Raw genomic sequence first — 19,255 nt, forward strand, 5'->3', positions numbered from 1 at the left:
ATCAGCAACACCCCAATTTCTGAAAACCAGTTGCCAGGAGATCTTCCTAAGCCACGCGCTTTAAAAAAATCCACTCGCGATTTCCTTCCTGTGCTCGCCCCACCACCCCCGCCCGGCACAACCCTAGCTGCAAAGGGACTGATGCAGAGCTCCTCTGGGGCCAGAAAGCTTTTCCTGTCCGCTTGTCTCAGAGGCAGCTCAGCTTCCAGGATGTGATAGTTTGTTGTGGGAAGGCCCCATCTCATCGCCTGGAAACAGGGTTATTAGGGAGTATCTATTCCAGAACTATGCAGCAAAGGCGTGAAGTCTGCATTTGACCTCCTCAGATGGGGAAAGGCTTCAGCTAAGTGTACAGTGCTGCTTCCAGCGCGGGGAGTTCTTCCTTCACCTGAAGGATTATTTGTTCTGAGGCTATAAACAGCTGTTCTGGTTTCGTAAGAAGGAAAATATACTACACAAACCACGATGATAAATACAGCTCTATGCGTGATGAATAGACTATGAAAAAGATGACCAGTTCATGTGACATATAGATGACAATGGAAAAGTCCTGCTCTTACTGAAGTATGGTTAGATTTTTTTTTTCCACCCATGAAAGAGCTCAAAATGTTAACTCCAAAGAGCCAAAACGTTATTTTTGTTATCTCAGTTGAGACATGGCTAGTATAAGAAATAAACTATTGTTGCACCAAATGTGATTAAGCTAATAAGCGAGTTGTTCCATCCGTATAGACAGATGCTGAGTGTTAAACCCCACTGAAAAGTGCTGATGCAGGAGGCTGCTAAAACAAAGACTCAGTGCAGGTGCTTGGTTTGTACATTTGACAGCACTGGCTAAAGAGATTATTTTCCTATAATCTTTTTAGCCAATTTTTCCTCTGGTTTATCTTTTGCAATGCAACAAAGAAGAGAACTACTTTTGTCATGCAAATACTCTAGGAATTCCAGACACCAGCACTGTAAAATTTTTCAAAAGCTTTTCAAAATGATCATTTTTCTAGCTAAGAACAGGTGATTCGGAGATTCCTCTGACCTGTCTTGTTATTTTCAAGCGCTAAGCCCGAATCTCAAGAGCATCACACTTCACCGGTTGTCTTTTTTACTGTACCAGTTGGAAATTACTGTTTAATCCTTCAGTAGCAGCAACTGTGCCTTAACACTCACACTTGCCCGTTGAAAAGCTGAGGCAAGGCTAAGTTCTCCTTGCACTGCTGCTGCCACTTGACTGGGCTGAGAGTCACTCGTCTCTTAGCACTGCACTTGGCCCTTAGGGGAAAGAGAAAACTGATGCAGACAAACATCATTTCGCTTTGCACCACCATGGTTAGCAATTCCTTTGAACAAATTATGTGAGTGCACTTGGCTCACCGTATTATTTTAATAAAGCAAGGACTAAGTCATCGTCAGTGTCCAATGTGGTCACACTTTCTTGCCCCTGCTTTACTGAAAACATGAAAGAAGCTGGCTGCAACTGGGAACTGCAGCAAAGACGTAAACTTTGATACACCACAGACCCTGGCAGAGATAAACTGGGGAGCAGACTGCAAAGGCTATTTAATAGGGAATAGCAAGAGCACAGTGGAGAGGTGTCTATTGAGAACGTATTTGTTGTTTAACAGCTGTTTGTTGTGTTTGTACAGGTAAACAAGGACTTGGGGAAGGAGTTAATTTAGCTACAGAAACAGGTCTTTTGTAGCTGTCTCTGAAAACTGGGGACAAGGTTTCAATACAGATAATAAACCCATCACTGAAACCAAATATATAAACTGAATATATTAAAGCTTTGAATTTTATTACACTTAATTTCTTCGGAATATCTTACCCTTCTCTCCTGTTCCACGATGGACCTACACATGGGAAATGGAAGGATAAAGCAGAACCCCACTAAACGTGGAATACATTTCATCGGAGTCTGTGTAGGCCAGTTTGCCTCCTGTCACGACGACGTTTACTTCATCTCCTGCTTTGAGGTGAAGAACGAGGTGGAATGTCCCGGGACCACCACAGGTCCGTTTCCCCGAGTAGGGTTTGTGATACTCCAGCAGTTCCCTCCTGTACCCAGCCGTGTGGAGCTGAGCAACGCTGGCATTGGAGACGGACAGCACTGCCTCTACGTACTCATCCCGCTCCGGCGCCAGCACAGCGGTGATCAGGTAGCGCCCCTCATACGGTGAGGTGAAGATGCCTGCGGAAGAGAGACGGGCAGGGCTTTTCTGAGGTATTCAAAACGGAGAGGCCTGAGTGCGCTAAGCACAAAGACAAACATAGCACAGCACGCGCTGTCCGCTGCTACGCAGAGGTGACTGGGCTGAGGTCAGCTTGGGCAGCTGACCAACTGAGAGCGGTCACGAAGGCAACGGGGTGTGCTGAGCTACAAGCCAGACTCTTCCCATACAGTTTAAAAAAACAGATTCAGTTTAAAAATTTTCCAGGCTTGCGATGCAGAAAGCACCAACACCACAGGTACGTAACACTGAAGTCATGACAGCTCTACATAATTCTGCAGAGCCCTGAGTTTCAAAGAGCCAGCCCGCGGAGGTGTTTCAGGGTGCGAGAGGGGGCTGAGGTGGCTTACACTGAAGTCTGTGTCAAAAGCAGGGAGCCCTCCTCTCCCCCAGCTGCAGTGGAACAGGTGGGTAAGGAGCCTCCCTGCTGCTAACGGTGCAGGTGCCTGAGGAGGGGTGAGGAGCACACAGTGGTCGTGCTGGCAGAGCAGAGAGGGTGGTGAGTCAGGCCTCGGTGTCCCTGGCAGCTGTGGAAAACCCGCAGGGACAACGTGCGTGACTGTCCCCGTCCTCAGGAAGCCCCTGCCCTGCTGCAGCCGGCTTAGATGGACTTGTGGATTTTGTTCAGTTCGACGCACCGCAGTGCCTGAGGTGGCATCGACCACTGGTAATGGGGAGCTACTGCCCGCCTGGCAGCTCTGTGGGTCCGTCCTCTGCCTTACCTGTGTTGGGGTTGTAATAGTCCCCGTCATTCACGAGCACTTTGTTGAAGTGAACCACGCCGACGTCACTGGAGAAAGGCTTCTGTGTGAGCCCGGCAGAGAATGACACCAGCGAGGCGGCGGCAGCAGCAGGTCCTAAAATGGGTAAGAACATGACTGAGGTCGCTTCGGGATGACAGCACAGCCTTTCCCTGCGATGGTTTATAACCCAGTGTCTCTGCTCCCACAGATGCTCCACTCAGCCTAACCCTGCCACTTGAGGGGTGCCAGAATTAGCAGAATACATTCTGCTGGCCCAGCTTTCTCACCATAAAAAAATTGACTGAGCACCATAAAATTTCCCCCTTGGCTACGGCCTCCCAGCTCTGGCAGGGGAGCCAGAAAACTGGCATCACCTACGAGCTGCTTTTTTGCCCTCTAAGGAAAAGATGCGTGGCTTGTAACTGCTGGAAGTAGCCACCCTGCCACACCTGAATTCGACAATGCTCTGCCACAGAGCGGCTCCAGGATTCAGGCTGCCCCCACACCTCTCTGCTCTGTATCACCACCACAATGGCAGCACAAGTGCGGAAGGTCGGAAGCTCGTGCCAGCTTTCCTAGGGGAGAAGCTGTGAACAGCTTAGATCTCCTGCTTTCTCTGCCAAAGGCTAGCAAGATCATCTACACAAGTAACACTTTTAGGCATTCTAACAAAGAGAATCATGTCTGGGGCTTTTCTCTCTTTTGCACTTCTCTTTCAGGGAATTTTTTGTTCTGTATTTTTTTCTTTTCTCAGCAGCTCAGACAGACACTAGTATTTCATAGTCTATCTGCTCACTAGCTAAAACCACTTGATGAAATACAATTTGGACTATTAGGACAAGTTTTTACTTTTAAACAGACTGGCATAAAAGCAAGTCTTGGTGATCAACCATGTTAGTCTTGTTTTAGCTCCCTTCCTTCTAAAGGTTTCCCTTAAGGCAGGAACACTGCTAGAAGCAGTCAACTCTTGCTGCTTTGATCAGGCAATTAGGTAAACTATGAATACACTTAAAGCTGTCCTCGGCTGCTCCTTCTGTTCAACCCCGTTCAGGTTAGGATCCCAGTCTCTCTGTGCTGTGTCAGCCCTGCTCCTTGTTCTGCTGTCTATAAAATAAACGTCTGGTTTCTCTCCCTCTCAATCTGACATGCCACCAGCAAGCAGTGATACAAACGTTCAATTCTGATTACACCACTTGGATAGAGAAGTTAAAAAGTGACAAAACTTTACCTAAAACGTGAATATATCAATGTTATGTTAGTTTTTTTTTTCCTGAATAACTTGGCATGGAGGCAGGGGGACCGTAAGATGCCAGCAGCTTCAGAAATAGCAAATAACCACCATGAACTCCCTTGGGGTCTAGCAACCAGACGCCTCGTGCATCTTTGGGTATCTCCTCATTCAGTATTTTGTCTCACGCTCACAAAGCGGCCAGAAGCCCTTTTACCTGGCACTACATGTGTAAGAGCTCCTGTGAGCTAAGATGAGTTTATTCAAAAGGACCAAAATGAATTGCAGGAAGTCTGCTTGCTTCAGGAGGGAGCTTCTGTAACGCTCCAGCCCTTTAACATCACTCTACTCACAGGAAGCGCCTTTGTAGTCACAGCTTACCCTGAGACTCACATCAAATGATGATGTACATCCACTCATTTCTTGCTGGCTGACTCGGAGAGGTTCCTGCAGCCTGCCCAGAAATGCCCTGCTCTCTGTATGCAATAGCTGCAGCTCACAGTAGCTAAGGATCTGGGTAGGGAAGTGACTCCTGTTCTGCCTCCCCTCAGCTTCCTTTAGATCTTCCTGCACTGACACCGATTGCTTCAGTAGTTGTTAGAGTTTGCTGCTGAAATTTCCTTCAGATCCGCAGCCTTGTTTTTTGAGCCGTCAGCTCAGTTTTATGCGTACTTGTCTAAAGAAGAGATCGTAACTGCCTCTAAATATCCTGTTCAGTGGGCAAATAGAGAGGTGCAGGAAAGTCACGATGTTTCTATGCTCTCCTCTCCTCCTCCTTTCTAACTGGAGCTGTGCCTGTTTGAAGTTTGCCCAAGTCCTACCGATAGCTCTCAGCAATGCTTTTGCAGATCCTTACAGGGGCGGATCGCCTTCCCTTACATGTCCCCACTCACAAATGCTTTTCTTCACCCCGAGATCAAAGTTCAGTTTCTCTACGCAAGGTCCAGGCTTGGAAACTCCACACTTTCACTTCAGGAGCTAGTGCTGTGAAATTTTAAAAATCAGGAAGAAAATTTCAAAGCATTTGAAAGCCAGGAGCTATAAATGCACGCCTTGTGAAGAAACTGCGAGGCAGAGAGGAGTTTCACCTTCAATTAGAAGGAACGGGCTGAAAATATCAGCAATTTACCATCACCACCTTTCTTTTTTTAAAAAAAAACCTCCTCAGTTTGACCCCAACACACCTCATTTCCAGGAACATGGGATGACCACGCAGAGCAGCACAGTGCCACAGCAATACCCAGGAGCCACCACTCAGTGGAGCAGGGCCCATCGGCTCTGCTGAGGTCACCCCATTTCTGACACGGACAGTAACTCATTCAGGGTGTTATGAAGACACGGCTACTTTGCTTTGCTTCAGCTCTTTCTGCTTTTACAACTTCTTTCAAATCATGGCAAGGGAAGGTTTCCCCTGTGGCTGACCTTACAGAAGTATCTGTCCCCTACCCAGGCCTGCAGTCAGCTCCTATGAATTGAGCTGTTCTTCCATACAAACAGCAGCAAAACACAGCCACTGGTGCAATTGAGGGCATTTCCGTATTCTTTCCCTCAAAAACATCAAACATGCTTTCCCCCGCACTAGATCATTAAGGCGTACCCACTAGAATATTGTTCCCCATCAAACAATCAAAAGAAACAAGAGAACCCGTTACAAGCACAGCTTGGTAATTTAGGTATTCAGTAAACTCTTTCTTCAGATCAGGAACCACTGACAGCACCACGTCTTCCATTGCAATAAAACTCATGTTTTTACATCTGAAACGTGTCCTGTAGGCCGCAGTCACATGGAGCTGGCTCAGTATCACACAAGTAAGAATGAAAGAGCCCAAACCCACCTTAGCCCTCTGTCTGCATGGGTATATTCAGCGGTGTTCGTACAGCAAAAGGGTTCACTAGCTCAGCAGTGTTCTGTATTACACTGCACAAGAAATTCCTTTGAGAGAGGAGCGATCACCCTGAGTTGGAGCTGCAGGGTCGGGGACACCACCAACGCTGCAAACTGCATGAAGGAGGAGGGAGGGAAAGGCAATTTGTGCTTTCAGTGAATTTTTTTTCCCTGTGACCCTGTGTATGCTGATCAGAGCGTCCAAGTCCTCTTCTTGGCTCTGTCCTTGCCTAGCTGTGTGACCTGGGGTTTTCTCATCGGTTCCCAGAGCAGTTCATCAGCTAATTTATGAACTCTGCCTCTGCAATTGTCAGCAAAGAAAAATTCTCACGACTGTAAAATTGCCGTGCTTCAATAATATTCGCTGATGATGTTTCTTTAAGTAACTATTGGTTCAACTCCTTTTGTAGCAAAAGGCATTAGGTGGAGCCACTTGGGTCCTAATGCTTAATTCACCTTTGTCATAAACTCGTTGCCTGTGAAAACAGAGCTAATTCCTATTATTGTGCCTCACACCCTCTCATTAACACTTGTAAATCCCTGAAGATCTTTACCTGCAAAGTTATATTGTAAGATGCATCCAAACAGATGGCTAATGCATCTGGAAAGCTCAGAAGTGCTATTGAAAACATGCAAATTAAGCCTCAGCATTCAAGACAAGCACTAATGTGGGCTAGTTTAATACCAGAGGACAGAGCTGGAGCCCTCAACTTCTTCCTGAGTAATGCTTTCACATAACAGGCTAGTCAGAAACAGAAATGAAAGGGAATGAGAAATGAAAGGGAGTACTCAGAAGGCCAATTTAACAATACATGCTCCTTGTTTTAGGGATCATAGTACAAGAAGGTCTGATCTTCTTTCAGATTACAATTTCAGTACCACAAAATGCTCTGAGCGAAGACTGACAAAGGCATCAACTGCGGTCCTGCCTGAATTAGGTCTTAAAGGTTCCTCAGTGCCTTACCTAAGCATTAAGTTCCTCCCCCAACAAACCAAAAACCTTCCCTTTCCCAGCTGTTAATTTCTACAACACCGTTAGCTGCTGAATTCCTCCCCAAAAGGCTCTCTTTCATTGCTGTTTATGAGCAGCCACCACCTATGTGATCAGGGACAGCGGGTGTAAATGCCCCAGCTCCGCCAAGTCGAACAGCTATTTGTACCATACCTTACCCTCTGCTTTCTGTCACCTTACCTGGCCTCAGGGCTTGCGAGGCATTTTGGGTGAAGTACGACAGACTGGCAGGTGTATCTTATACTGAGACAGGTCTTCAGGGGCGCAAATCAGGAAAAGGAACTCCTTGGCTGAGCCTGCCTCTCTGTAGATGTCGGAGTGCTACCACACCATCTGTAGCAACATGTTCCACCCAGCAGCCCTCGTGCACATTGGCTGCCACACCTTGCCCTTTCAACATGTTTAACGTGCACAGTTCACAGTTTTAGCATAAACTTATTAAAATACTGCTGTCTACGAAGTGCAGTAGTATGCATAAAGTGGAATAAGTCCCCCAGGAAATCCATTTATCACAGTGATCTAGACATTTATATTGGCTTTTCTGGCAACAAGATAAATGAGCATTTCCTTACTTCTCATCCCTTTCCAGAAGCCTAATCTATAGCTCCTTGTTCTTCCTCTACTGCAATCCTCAAACACAAAAATATTGCTTTGAGGCTATGGAGGATTTTTAATTAGAAAGTATATATATCAGAATTACAGTATCGACTCTTTACACCTCTTCTTGTCAGTCCCCGGCCTCGTCTTCAGGATGTGCATCTGTGATTTTGTTAAGGCTAAAACCCAGGGGTAGGATTTTGGATGCCATAAAGCCCCTCTGTTCTATCTATTTCTGATATTTCCTTCAACCAACTTGGATGAAATCATTCCTTCTGAAGAAAGTGTGGGAATATTCACTTTAACACAGGATACCACTCCCCAGGGTTTGATAGTATCTGGAGTATGAGGCTGTAGGGCAGGCAGCAGCCGATCTATGTATTTATCGAGGCCAACGAGCACGGCCCACACAGGCTATATAGCTGCTTATCATACAAATCCCGAAGTGAATTATGATATTAAAAATTATAATAAAACCACACCAAACCTAGAAAATTGTATTTTAAGTCTTTCTAAATGATGGCTGACAGTGGGAACACTCCTGCTTTCACTGAAGTCAGGAACGCGAGTCCTCATCATTCTAAGAAAGGTAGAAAGTCTCCCATGAGAAGGACCAACTCACACACTCAGTTACTAACAGTGCTTCAAAAACTTAGCATTGGCCTCAGCACTAATTTCTTACTAAAGAAATATTAAATTCATTGGAAAGAAATAGATCACGGAATCACAGAATCGTCTAGGTTGGAAGAGACCTCCAAGATCACCGAGTCCAACCTCTGACCTAACACTAACAAGTCCTCCGCTAAACCATATCACTAAGGGCTACATCTAAACGTCTTTTAAAGACCTCCAGGGATGGTGACTCAACCACTTCCCTGGGCAGTCCGTTCCAATGCCTAACAGCCCTTTCCGTAATGAAGTTCTTTTCTTTTAAAAGGAAAAAAGGTCTGTCCTGGCATTTGTTAGGAAATAAAAAATTAAAAAAAAAAAAAAACACAAAGTGAGTAACAATATCCCCAAATGAATTATTTTTTAAAACCTTAAAACACCCACATTTTCAAAGGATGCAGACTATGTTTTAATGCTAAGGTGTAGCAAACGTGTTAGGTTTTCCTTAATGTCACTGTTCTCTCAGCCACAGCTCTCCAGGGACTGATACAAAGTACTCGCGTAAAGCATTTCTGCGAAACAATTGCCTTACCCTGTGAGTCCGTGGTTGGAGGAGATAACTTCGGATATCCTACAAAGCAAAAGTAGTGTGTGTTAGACAGTACATAATTGAGTAAATTATGACAAAATATCACTGCATTCTTCTAAAAAATATCCTTTGTTATCAAAAAGCTACCTACCAAAATTGCTACCGAATAACATTTCCTATGAAATGCTCAGATTATTGTTAAACTGAGGCAGTCACAGCACAGAAAACCAAATTCTTACTACAATGCATTAAATCCACTGCAAGCACTACAGCTAGAAAAAATTAATTTAGGTTTCCCTAGGGGCAAAGGCTGCTGTAGTTACCAAAGATTTTACATCAGCCCCACTGACCTCATGCTCTGTGCAGCCCTGACGAAGGCAACAAAGCTGGCACTGACCAAGTTTCCCCTACTGCTGTAGCCAGCTGGAGGCTGCCAGGCCCCGTTTGCAAACCACCTCTGCCCTAACTCCCGGCTCTAATAGCTCCAACGGCTGTCCACGGAAGGCTGACAGGCATCTGGCAAAGCTCAGTTTCACCCCCCTAGCGAAGGCCTGGCATGCCCGTAGGTCTCACGGGGTGATTCGCTGCTGGTCTGGTTCCCTCACCTGGTGCTCCAGCGTAGCCCTCAGCAATGGGCACGGTGCTTTGCCCAGCCTGGCCATCGACGCTTCGCAGCCGCCCCCTTCCCGACATTAACACGGTGCCCGGCGGCCCTGCCTCTCCAGCCTCCAGGATGATCCCGGTCGTTCCAGGCAGGAACGGGGCGACTCCCGACCCCGGCAGCGCCGGCCGCGGAAGAGGTCTGGGCAGAGGAGGCTGCAGGGGAGGCCTGTGCCGCGGGGGTTGTATCCTCGGCCGGGATGGCAGCAGGGATATGCCCGGCTGGGGCTGCAGAGGAGGTCTCGGTGGCACCGGCTGCCGCGGTGCTTCTGGTCGCCCTTTGAAAGGTTTGAAGAAAAGGGAAATGCAGAATTATTCGCTCAAAATAGTCTGTGAAATTGGTGTATGCATATTCATGGGAAGCAAATACTTCAAAATAAAACCTTGACTTTCTGCACCGAGCTGGCTGCACGTTACAGCCACCTCCCGCCGGTGGCCTCCACCTCCACTTCATGCTCTCTCTCCTTCCTCTGCTTTGCTCCCTCCTGCCCACAGCTCTTCCCTTCTATTCTGTACTCACACAACACCCAGCACAAGGCAGTCTTGTTCTTACCCAACCCTTTAGCGCTATCACAAAAAAAAAAAATCCACAGGAAAAAAAGAGTAAATGGGGATTTGGAGTAAATGGAGACTTGAGGATTTTTTCCCCTTCTTTGAAAAGCAATGGATTTAAAATTCCAAATACTCCCATTACTAATATGTTCTGACAACAAAGGCAGAACCCCAGGATATAATTTAGCTGAAAAGCCCTCATTGTTTAAAGGCAAGAGATACCATTAAGAGACTTTTCCAGCAGGGCAGCCAACACATACGACATCGGGGTTGAACAGTGCTGACATGGTAACATTTGGGTTATCAGCTGGTACAGGTCTGCATCCTTTACAGGAATTATAATGCATTCCTATAAATGAAGTCCTGGATGAAATTTAAAGATGCAATGTCCTCCTAAGTGTGAAGCTGACTCACGCCTTTATTTATAACAGGAATTTACAAATGTGTAGATTTCAGCAGATGCAACAACACAGTTTTTACAATGAATTACCAAAAAGAAGTGCCTAAATGCACACTTTAGACAGCAGAGTAAAAAAAATAAAAATCCAACTATTGATATTATACATTAGCATTGTTTGTATTCATTGCACTTTAAGACCAAAGCATGGTTTTAGGCACAGGGATAGGAGTGAAAGTTTCTGGGGAAATGAACATCCCCTTGCAAATTTATCTGATGCAACTTGTCGTGCCAAAGACAATTGCCATGGTCTGCAGCAGGAGACCTCTGCCCCAGGCTCTTGGTGGTGAAAACAAAGCACATTAATCCCTTACAATCAGCCTGGGTAACCTCACCAGTGGCTAAGGCTAAACCAAACGCCTGTGCTCCACAGCAGCTGGAGGGGCTTGGCCGTGGCAGCAGTGGCTGCCCTTCAGGAGGGGGCTTACAGCCAGATCCTGCAGGTATGGACCGTGACGGTGTTGCTGGCAGCCCCTGTGCTGCTCCACCACTACCTGGTGCTTTTTGTCTGCGTTCCCAATGCCATGCGTGATTAAAAGTGACAAACTCTGCACCTGCACTTTACCCTTGTGAATCTTACTTCTTGTTTCCAGTCTCGTAAAAACTCCTCCTAAGCCCTCCAGGGTACTGCAAGGCCATCTGAAGTCATGGTTCCACAACACCTGCATTCATTTACTATATGTATGTCCTTTAAAAGAAAGTCTTCAGGAGCTTTGCTGGCTGATTTTAACTGCTGTGGGAATTGAAAGTTATACAGGCAATGCACCACGAGGTTGGACTGAAGCTTACTCGGTAATTCCTTCCACAAGGCAGAGGACTAAAAGGTGAAGTGTTCACTTTGCACAGGTTAGAATGATTTTCATTTAAAAAATCACAGATTTTAAAATCTTCTTAAAAATTTCCAAAACAAGGTTTAAAGTATCTAAGTGAATTATTTAGTTTACTCTTAAATCAAGCATAGTTGCTAACTTAATGGGACATCTGTCCACAGTAGCACAGATTCACACCTTCGGCTAAGATCTTCAGACCAACCTCATTCAAAACAGAAACTGGCAAAGTGCTTTATATTGGTATATAAATATAAATATTTGTCATTTCTCTAGTCACTTAAACTGAGCTTTATTAAGCCAACGATTTGGGCTGACACAGGGAAAATGACTATGCTTTTGTGCTTGTTTTTCTAGAGCTTTAAATAATAATCTGCAGCTCAAATCCTGCATCCTGTGCCAGCAGCTTCCTTGCATGCAGCATCAATATTCCAGCATTCAGAATTACCCAACTACACCCCCGTAAAGCCAAATCAAAACTGTCTGGCTAAAGCTCAACTTAAAGTGCCAGTTATCAGATATCTGAGGGCTAAGAGGGATCGTGGTCTGCCATCTTTGCCAAGCTTTTTGGCATTTTTGACTGAGAAGCATCATACAACGACAAAGTACCAATAAATCATTAGATAAAGATAACGCTGGAGCCATCCTATCTCGATGCTGGATTACCCAGCACGTGTTTTCAATTCAGAAAGGAATGTGAAAATGAATCCCCAACAAAGGCTGAGGTGAATTTAGCTGGACCTGCTTAAGCTTTGCTGAGCAGCTGACAAAACAGACATGTTTCTCATCGTCTACAAAATATCTGGGAAGGCAGAGAGCAGAGCTGAGATGGTTAAACAGCTGAAAACGGTGATGCTGTCCTCGCAGCGGTGTTGTCACTGCTCTGTTTGCTGCCACCAGACTAAGTGACAGCTCGGTTACCAGGTCAGACAGCAGCACTGCCTTGCCTCTGCTCTCAGATGCCCCTCTGCAGCTGAAACTGAAAAGGCTTCCCTTGTACAATTAAAATAAGAATGCTTTCATTCCCATCTCCCCTTAAAATATTTTATCTTTTTCAGTTTGATTAGCCAGGCAGCTTTAACCTCCATTTTACTTCACTGAAGAAAGAATAATTTTGCAGGAATGAAGAAGAGCCATGACCTGGATGCACAGCTCAAGTGTTTCCTTGCAGTTTGGCTGATTCTAATGTGGTTCTGCCCTGGCCACGTGCTCATCAGACCCCAAAACACACAGTAAGTGAAAGATAAAAGAAACTATCAACTGAAGGAATCAGTGGCTGCACACACTAGAAGCCACAAAGACATGACCTGCATTTTCTTACAGATATCAAGGGGATTTGACAATTAAGCACCATCTTGCAAGGGAGGCTACAGGAACTGACCACATGACTTGTTTGTGATATAACACCTGTGGTTTATGTTGCCCCTTATAGATGTAGCATAGAGCATACATTCAGTTTCTTTGACCCTAACTTCAGCAGACAATATTTAGCTGTTACTTTTGAAACCCTGATACAGCAACAATTACCAGAGGAATTGCAGTGCAGGTTAAATAACCGTAACCGGAGCAAACTACAATCCCAGCACACTTCTAACTACCAAAAATCTTCACGAATCTGTACGAAGAGGCAGTAATGAAAAAGAAACAGCTGACTTTAACATCACTTTTAGTTTCGCACTATTTGAAGAGCCCTTGTGTCTGCAGAGGCACAGACCGCAATGAGCAGCTACTCTGCAAGAACTTCTCTCTCGAGAGGAGCTGGGGGCAGTGACCATTTCATTTAGACAAACAGAAGCTGGAAAACATAACCTTGGTGAATACATCGTATGTGGTTATCTACCTATCTGTCACCACCCTGTTTAATGCTAACATTAAGTTGCGTTATCTTCACCAGAAATCCAAACTAATATAATACTGTTCTAGCCTCTGGGTTTACATCTGCTGTTGTCTGCAGTCCTTCACTAACCTGGTGTCTTAGTTTGGACTCAGGCACTCAAAACCCTAGATCCAAAAAATTTAAAAATTTCTTAATAAGATACAGCCACACTCCTGAGTTCAGCGCTGGGCCTGCACCACTCAGTAACACTTCATATTGGATCCCTTCTGACATATCCTTGCCTTACCGCCCTCAACAACTCTATTAGTAACAAGTTGTTTCTGTTATGGTCCTTCTGAAGTCAAATGACATCACTTGAATGCTACGATATGCTGGCAAGTAGTGCAGAAGATATTCGGCACTGATCTACTGCCAGAACTGAAAGTCTCCTTTCAGCTAACGCAGGTATCAGGGAGGCCACCGCAGTCACACCGCCTGCGAACACCAACACAGCTAAAGCCGTGCCCAGCTCGCGTAACAGGGCTCCCAAACTGCTTCCCAAAAAGGCTCTTTTGCCAAAATCTTTCTGGAACTCCAACTGTCCAAACTTACCCAGACTGCTGCGCTAGACAGCGTTATTTTAATTGGAAACATTTGGGGATCGAGGCATGTGCTTCACAAATCCTGCAGAGGCCGGAGGGAGCCGAAAGCAGAGACGGCCGTCCAAGGTACCTGCGTGTCTGGGCTCCAGCAGCTGAGCCTTTCCCCAGGTGCTAAAAACCTAACGGTGGATGGAGAAACAGCTCTGCTCCGAAACTGAATTACGCTATGGAAACCCAGGCACGCTTTAGGCTTTTTAATGCCTCACAGTGTTGTAATAGAGGTTGACAAATACAGCCCACGAGGCCGCCCGAACACCTGCTTTAAATAGCAGGAGAAAGATTACTCTGCGTGTCTTGGATCTTTCTCCTGTGTCAGTTCCCAGTGCAAATTTATTTTCGGTGAGACGGATGAGAAATAGGATAACACAGATACATCATACTGCATTTTAATGGGAACTGGGTCTCTTCTGAGAGACTCGGGGATTAAGGTCTTAACCCCGTTGAATTTAACAGGAGATTTCACTAAAAGAGGTATCCGAGAATTACAGACCTCCTCTGTTCCTCTGCACTTCTTCCTTTAAAGGAAGATATATATATTTTTAAATTTTATTTAATACAAGAGCTTCTCACCTCAGAATGATTTTTATATCAAGCACTGCAACTGTATTGGGTTTTTGTGGCAAAGTTTTGGTACTGGGGGGTTGCAGGGGTGGCCTCTGTGAGCAGAGCCCAGCACTGCCCCATGTCAGATCAGAGCCAGCTCCAGTCAGCTCCAAAGGGACCTGCTGCTGGCCAGAGCCGAGCCAGGGAGAGATGCTGGGTGGGCCTCTGGGGTTTAAGACTGTTCTGGTCCACTAGTGATAGGCAATAAATGATATTGATCACTCTAGGCCCAGTCTGTTCTGCCCATAACAATAATCATTGAGTGATCTCCTCGTCCTTACCTCAGCCCTTGAGCCCTTTCCATCGTATTTTCTCCCCCTTTCCCTTTGAGGAGGGGCAGTGAGAGAGCGGCTGTGGTGGAGCTCAGCTACGTAGCAGGGTAACACCACTACAACAATACTTTTGTTTTCAAACGGTTCTATGCTCAAAGTAAACACGTCTACAGCAGCCTTTCAAGTCTTTGCCTCAGACTGAGAGGGGTATCCTTCCCCACAGGAATTATTTTCGGACCTCCACGAGGCACAACCTTTCCACTCAAGCGAGCGCGCTCTCAGTCAGGCAGCAGATCTCCCCCAGCCACCACCAGTTCCAGCAGCCCACAAGGCTTCCCCTCAGCACCTCTTCTTCAGATTTAGGGCCAGACGCAGAAACTGGCCTCTTCCCCACTGCTCTCTCACCAACTGAACGCATTCTGCCCTTTGAAAGCACAGCCTTGCCCACTGCATCAAGGAATCAACACTCCAGCGGGGCTGGCCAGCCCCAAACACCCCATCTCCAACAGACTTTTCACAGGCCTGTCTCCACGTCAGTACTGGTGTCAGCATCCGTAATTCCCCTGAATTACTATCCTTCTCTAAAATGAATAAAATGTCAAAGGAAAAAAATACTGAATTCAAGAAAAGTTCCTTCTGACAAAATAAGTCTATCTCAGTTTTGACACAATAATTCATGTTGTGTTAAATTTATCTCATGTGTATACAGAAATAAAACCAGAAGCATCTCCTGAGCTTCACAGCCAACTGAAAAGTGCATTTTCAAAATAGCCTACACTTCCTATGTTTTTTCTTCATGGTAACAGGAACAGGAAACCAGCTTCCTTCTGTACACTGACTCTTTCAAACGAAAACAACTCACTGCTGAAATTTTGGGCAAGAACTACAGAGGGACCGACTGGCATTTGGCAAAACCTCTAAACCATTACGGCAAGGTTCACCGACACATAGAGGTTACCATTTCATAGCGTTTTGGGCCAAAAAGGTTGTGCCTCTGTTTCTCAACCACCCCCACACAAACTTTAAACTCACTGTGAAGTTAGATTTGAGCCAACAGGTTGGACGACTAACAGAAGTGGCTGAGGTATGAAAGCATTGCCAGCCATGGTGTGAACATATTGCCAACTTGCCACCTATGTTGTGGGAACACAAACTTCTGGCAGGGCTATGAAACGAAAGTGTTAAATTGCCACACCAAGATATGCCAGAGCTTGTTTGCGAAAGTCCTAAATCAAAGAGTCGGTGCTGAATTATAATCATTAACTCATGCTATGAACAAAACTTACAGGGAATCTTTCTTATAAATTTGAATTCCTTTGTCTTTGGTTTTCTCAATTTACTTTTCAATTCCCCTCGAGGAATTTACTGGAAGGATTCTCACACGTAATCTCATACACACAGGAAAAAGTTGAATAAAATAACTGAAATAATACCTACAGATAAATATTAATTAAAACTTGCTTTAAAGTCACTATCTAAAATATTAGTTTTACCACTATCTTTATTCTGGCTCAAAGTGAACACGAAAGCATAGAAGACTTTTTTTAAGAATGCTTTTAAAAGCAAAGTCCTCTATGGTGTCTTAGAGGAAAGCCAAAATTACAGTCATTGTAAAAACAAAGCAGAAATTGTGTAATATTGATTTTTTCCTCCTTTGTTTAGTTCCCCTATAAATGACTCAGGAAAGAAAGCCTGTTGAAAAGCAAACAAAAAAGCATTAAAAATGCACAAAACTTACTTGTGTCAGACTGAGATTTCAGCATGCCTTCCATGTCTGTGGTGATTTTAGAGACCTGACTATAAAACTGCTGGACAGAATTTTTGAGGCCAGAAATATCTTTGGAATGAGATGATATAGTTCCATTCATTTCACGTATGCAGTTCCATAAGCTGCTCACGTGCTTATTCAGTCCTTCTTTTATCTTCTGCAAGCTACCCGAGACAGAGTCCAGCTTGCCGCAAACTTTTTCAACATTCGAGACTCTGGTCTCAACATCTGAAACACCGTCCTGGACACCTTGGGTCTTTTCTTTACACTTGCTGAGATCATTCAGGACTTGGTCGTTTAATTGTTCTAGTCTCTCTTTCACTTCACTGCAGCAATTATCACTAGGGTGAATGGTTTGATTTGCAAATGTCCTCTGCATTTGATCAATTTTTCGGTAGACGCCTCGTTGTGTTTTTCTACAGGTAGAATTGACACCCAGAAGTTGCTCCCTGCAACTATTCAAGCCATCTTGGAGATTTTTCATATCTTTATCCATGACATTTAGACTATACCGGAATACACGCAAATCTCTCTGCATTTTCTGGTTATCACGTTGGTTATCCTTAATTAAGTTAAGTTTCTCGTTAAGAGAGCTATTTAAAGACTGCAGAAGAACAGAGTTGTTCTCCGTTTTCAAAAGCAAGTGATTGTATTTGTTATTACAATTTTCTAGCTCTTTCTGAAGGTCCTCTGTACCTTGTGGTGCAGACAGACATTTCTGCCCACAGAGGTGTTCGAGGGACAGTAGTTTGTTCTTGACAAGATTTATCTCCGTTGTAAATTGCTCGTTTGCAAATCCAGTGTCACTAGGCATAATAGGCCCAGGATTAATATACATTCCATCTGGGTCTGTGGTATTAGCAATCTCTAAAATAGTGCCACCTAGTCTATCTTCTAGTGACCGTAGTTTTTGGTCAAACAGGTCTCTCAGTTCATCTACCTCAGCAGCTATAGCACCTCGCAGAGTTTCCTCGACATAAAAGCAATGTTCTTCAGCATTTCGTTCTGTAACGTTCATCCTTGCATCTAGCTCCTCCAGCCTCTCACCAAACATGTCTTCCAAATCCGGAGTCGACAATCGGCTGATTTCATTGTCTATTCTGACGTTCAAGATCCTGTGTGCTTCCACAACTCTGTCAAGCTTCTTATCTAAATCTTTTATCTGCTGGTCAAAGTCATTTCCCTCACCCTCCTTGCAACAACTGGACTGGTTTGATGGAATCTGAGTTCGAAGGGCATTTATTTCTTTCCTCAAATCATTCTCTTTTCCTCTTATAACATCAATTATACCTAAACAGTTATTTTCATTGTCATCACACTGCTGCTGGATATCCTGTAGTTTGTATTCACAAGAGTTCTTCAGATCTGCCATTTTCTTTTCAAACCCTTCCAGTATTTCCTGTCTGAGGGACTCAAATTTTGAGTCTATATATTCCTGATACACATAGCCACTAGGCATTGTTAATGTAGGTCCCTGTGCTGCCTCCTGCAGTTGTTTTAGTTGTCCTTCATAGCCTTTTACTTTTCCATTCAGCTCCTCCAGTTGGTCATTCCTTATCTTCAATGCTTCTTTGACCTCAGCTAGCTCAGACTTTATATCTTCCATTTCAAAATCAAGAAAAGGGTCTTTCTGATCTTTATTGCTGAGCAGTCCAGGCAGATGGATAGTGTCTGTTTCACCACCAACCGCACTGTCAGGCTCTGGGCGGTCATAAAGGTTGTTCAGCCAAGTGACCAACATCTTACTAGCATCTTCTTGGACAGTCAGCTTTAGGTTTTCATTCACACCCGCCAAGGAGGACTGAAGTTCAAGCACTGATCGTGTAAGTCTAAACAATTCTTCCTCAAGAAACTGCATTTTCTTCTCATATGGTGGAGGTTCTGGCGCTTCCGTTGGTTCTGCATCTGTTTCAAAGAAATAACAGACAAAGTCTGGAAGTAAGTATTCTCAAGGGTATCTGTTTTGGTCAACGGAGGCCAATTTTACTTTTGCTGAAATCCAAAAAAATACTTTAAAATGCATAATGCTTATTCCTTTTCCATTCTTGCTTTCAGTAGTTTATAATTAAAAAACCTTATCAAATAATTCCAATCTAAACGTTTTATAACATTGACCAACTCCTGCTCAGACAGCTGTACAGAAAAGACATTGTCTGCACAAGCAGCAGATTTCCCACCCCTGGAAGCTGGACAGGCACAGCTGATCCTACCTAAGAGGATGGATAAATGGAATCCCTAAGATCCCTCCAGTCCTAGTTCCTAGGATTGTCAGCAACAAGGCACTAACGTGTCAAGACACTGAGTGTGATTCCAAATAATGATTTAACATGTATCAAACTTTCAGCTAGATCACCAATTGTTTTGATTTAACAAACATTTAAGTATCATTTTAATGTGTAGATAGATCTGTATGACCATATTTATTTACATACTCCTACGTATCTTTGCCATTATGCACAGAGGGATAAACTCTATAAAGACATCATGTATAAACCCTATTGTGGTGTCACATTATATCCTTTAGGCAATTCATAATTCAAGGACCTTTGTGCAGTTAAGGCATGCTATTACAGGCACAAGTAAAAGTAAAATGAAGTTAAGAAGCAGAAGTGAAGAAGAAAGTATACTTCTTTACAGAAAATAGACACACAAATTGTTAGCATGAGAAAAACTCTTTCAGATGACAAGTAAACAGCTAAGGATAAGAAAAGTCCCGTCCAATTGTGACTATATTGTGCTGGAGTGTTGTT

The 19,255-nt window shown here is 44.5% G+C and overlaps 1 protein-coding gene across 1 annotated transcript in view; it reads right to left on the reverse strand.

The window, feature by feature from the left end:
- Positions 1–1,753: 1,753 nt before the first annotated feature.
- The window catches only part of EMILIN2 (elastin microfibril interfacer 2), a 36,120-nt gene continuing 18,618 nt past the window's right edge, over positions 1,754–19,255 (reverse strand). The window contains exons 4-8 of the mRNA XM_080580003.1: positions 16,476–18,410; positions 9,494–9,826; positions 8,892–8,930; positions 2,948–3,082; positions 1,754–2,185 (exon numbers count right to left, since the gene is read on the reverse strand). Coding sequence (XP_080436129.1) covers positions 1,848–2,185; positions 2,948–3,082; positions 8,892–8,930; positions 9,494–9,826; positions 16,476–18,410 — 2,780 coding nt within the window. The 3' untranslated portion in view covers positions 1,754–1,847. The remainder of the gene's footprint in view (positions 2,186–2,947; positions 3,083–8,891; positions 8,931–9,493; positions 9,827–16,475; positions 18,411–19,255) is intronic.

Source organism: Anser brachyrhynchus (assembly GCF_964034855.1).
Source record: "Anser brachyrhynchus genome assembly, chromosome: 2".
NCBI lineage: Eukaryota > Metazoa > Chordata > Aves > Anseriformes > Anatidae > Anser > Anser brachyrhynchus.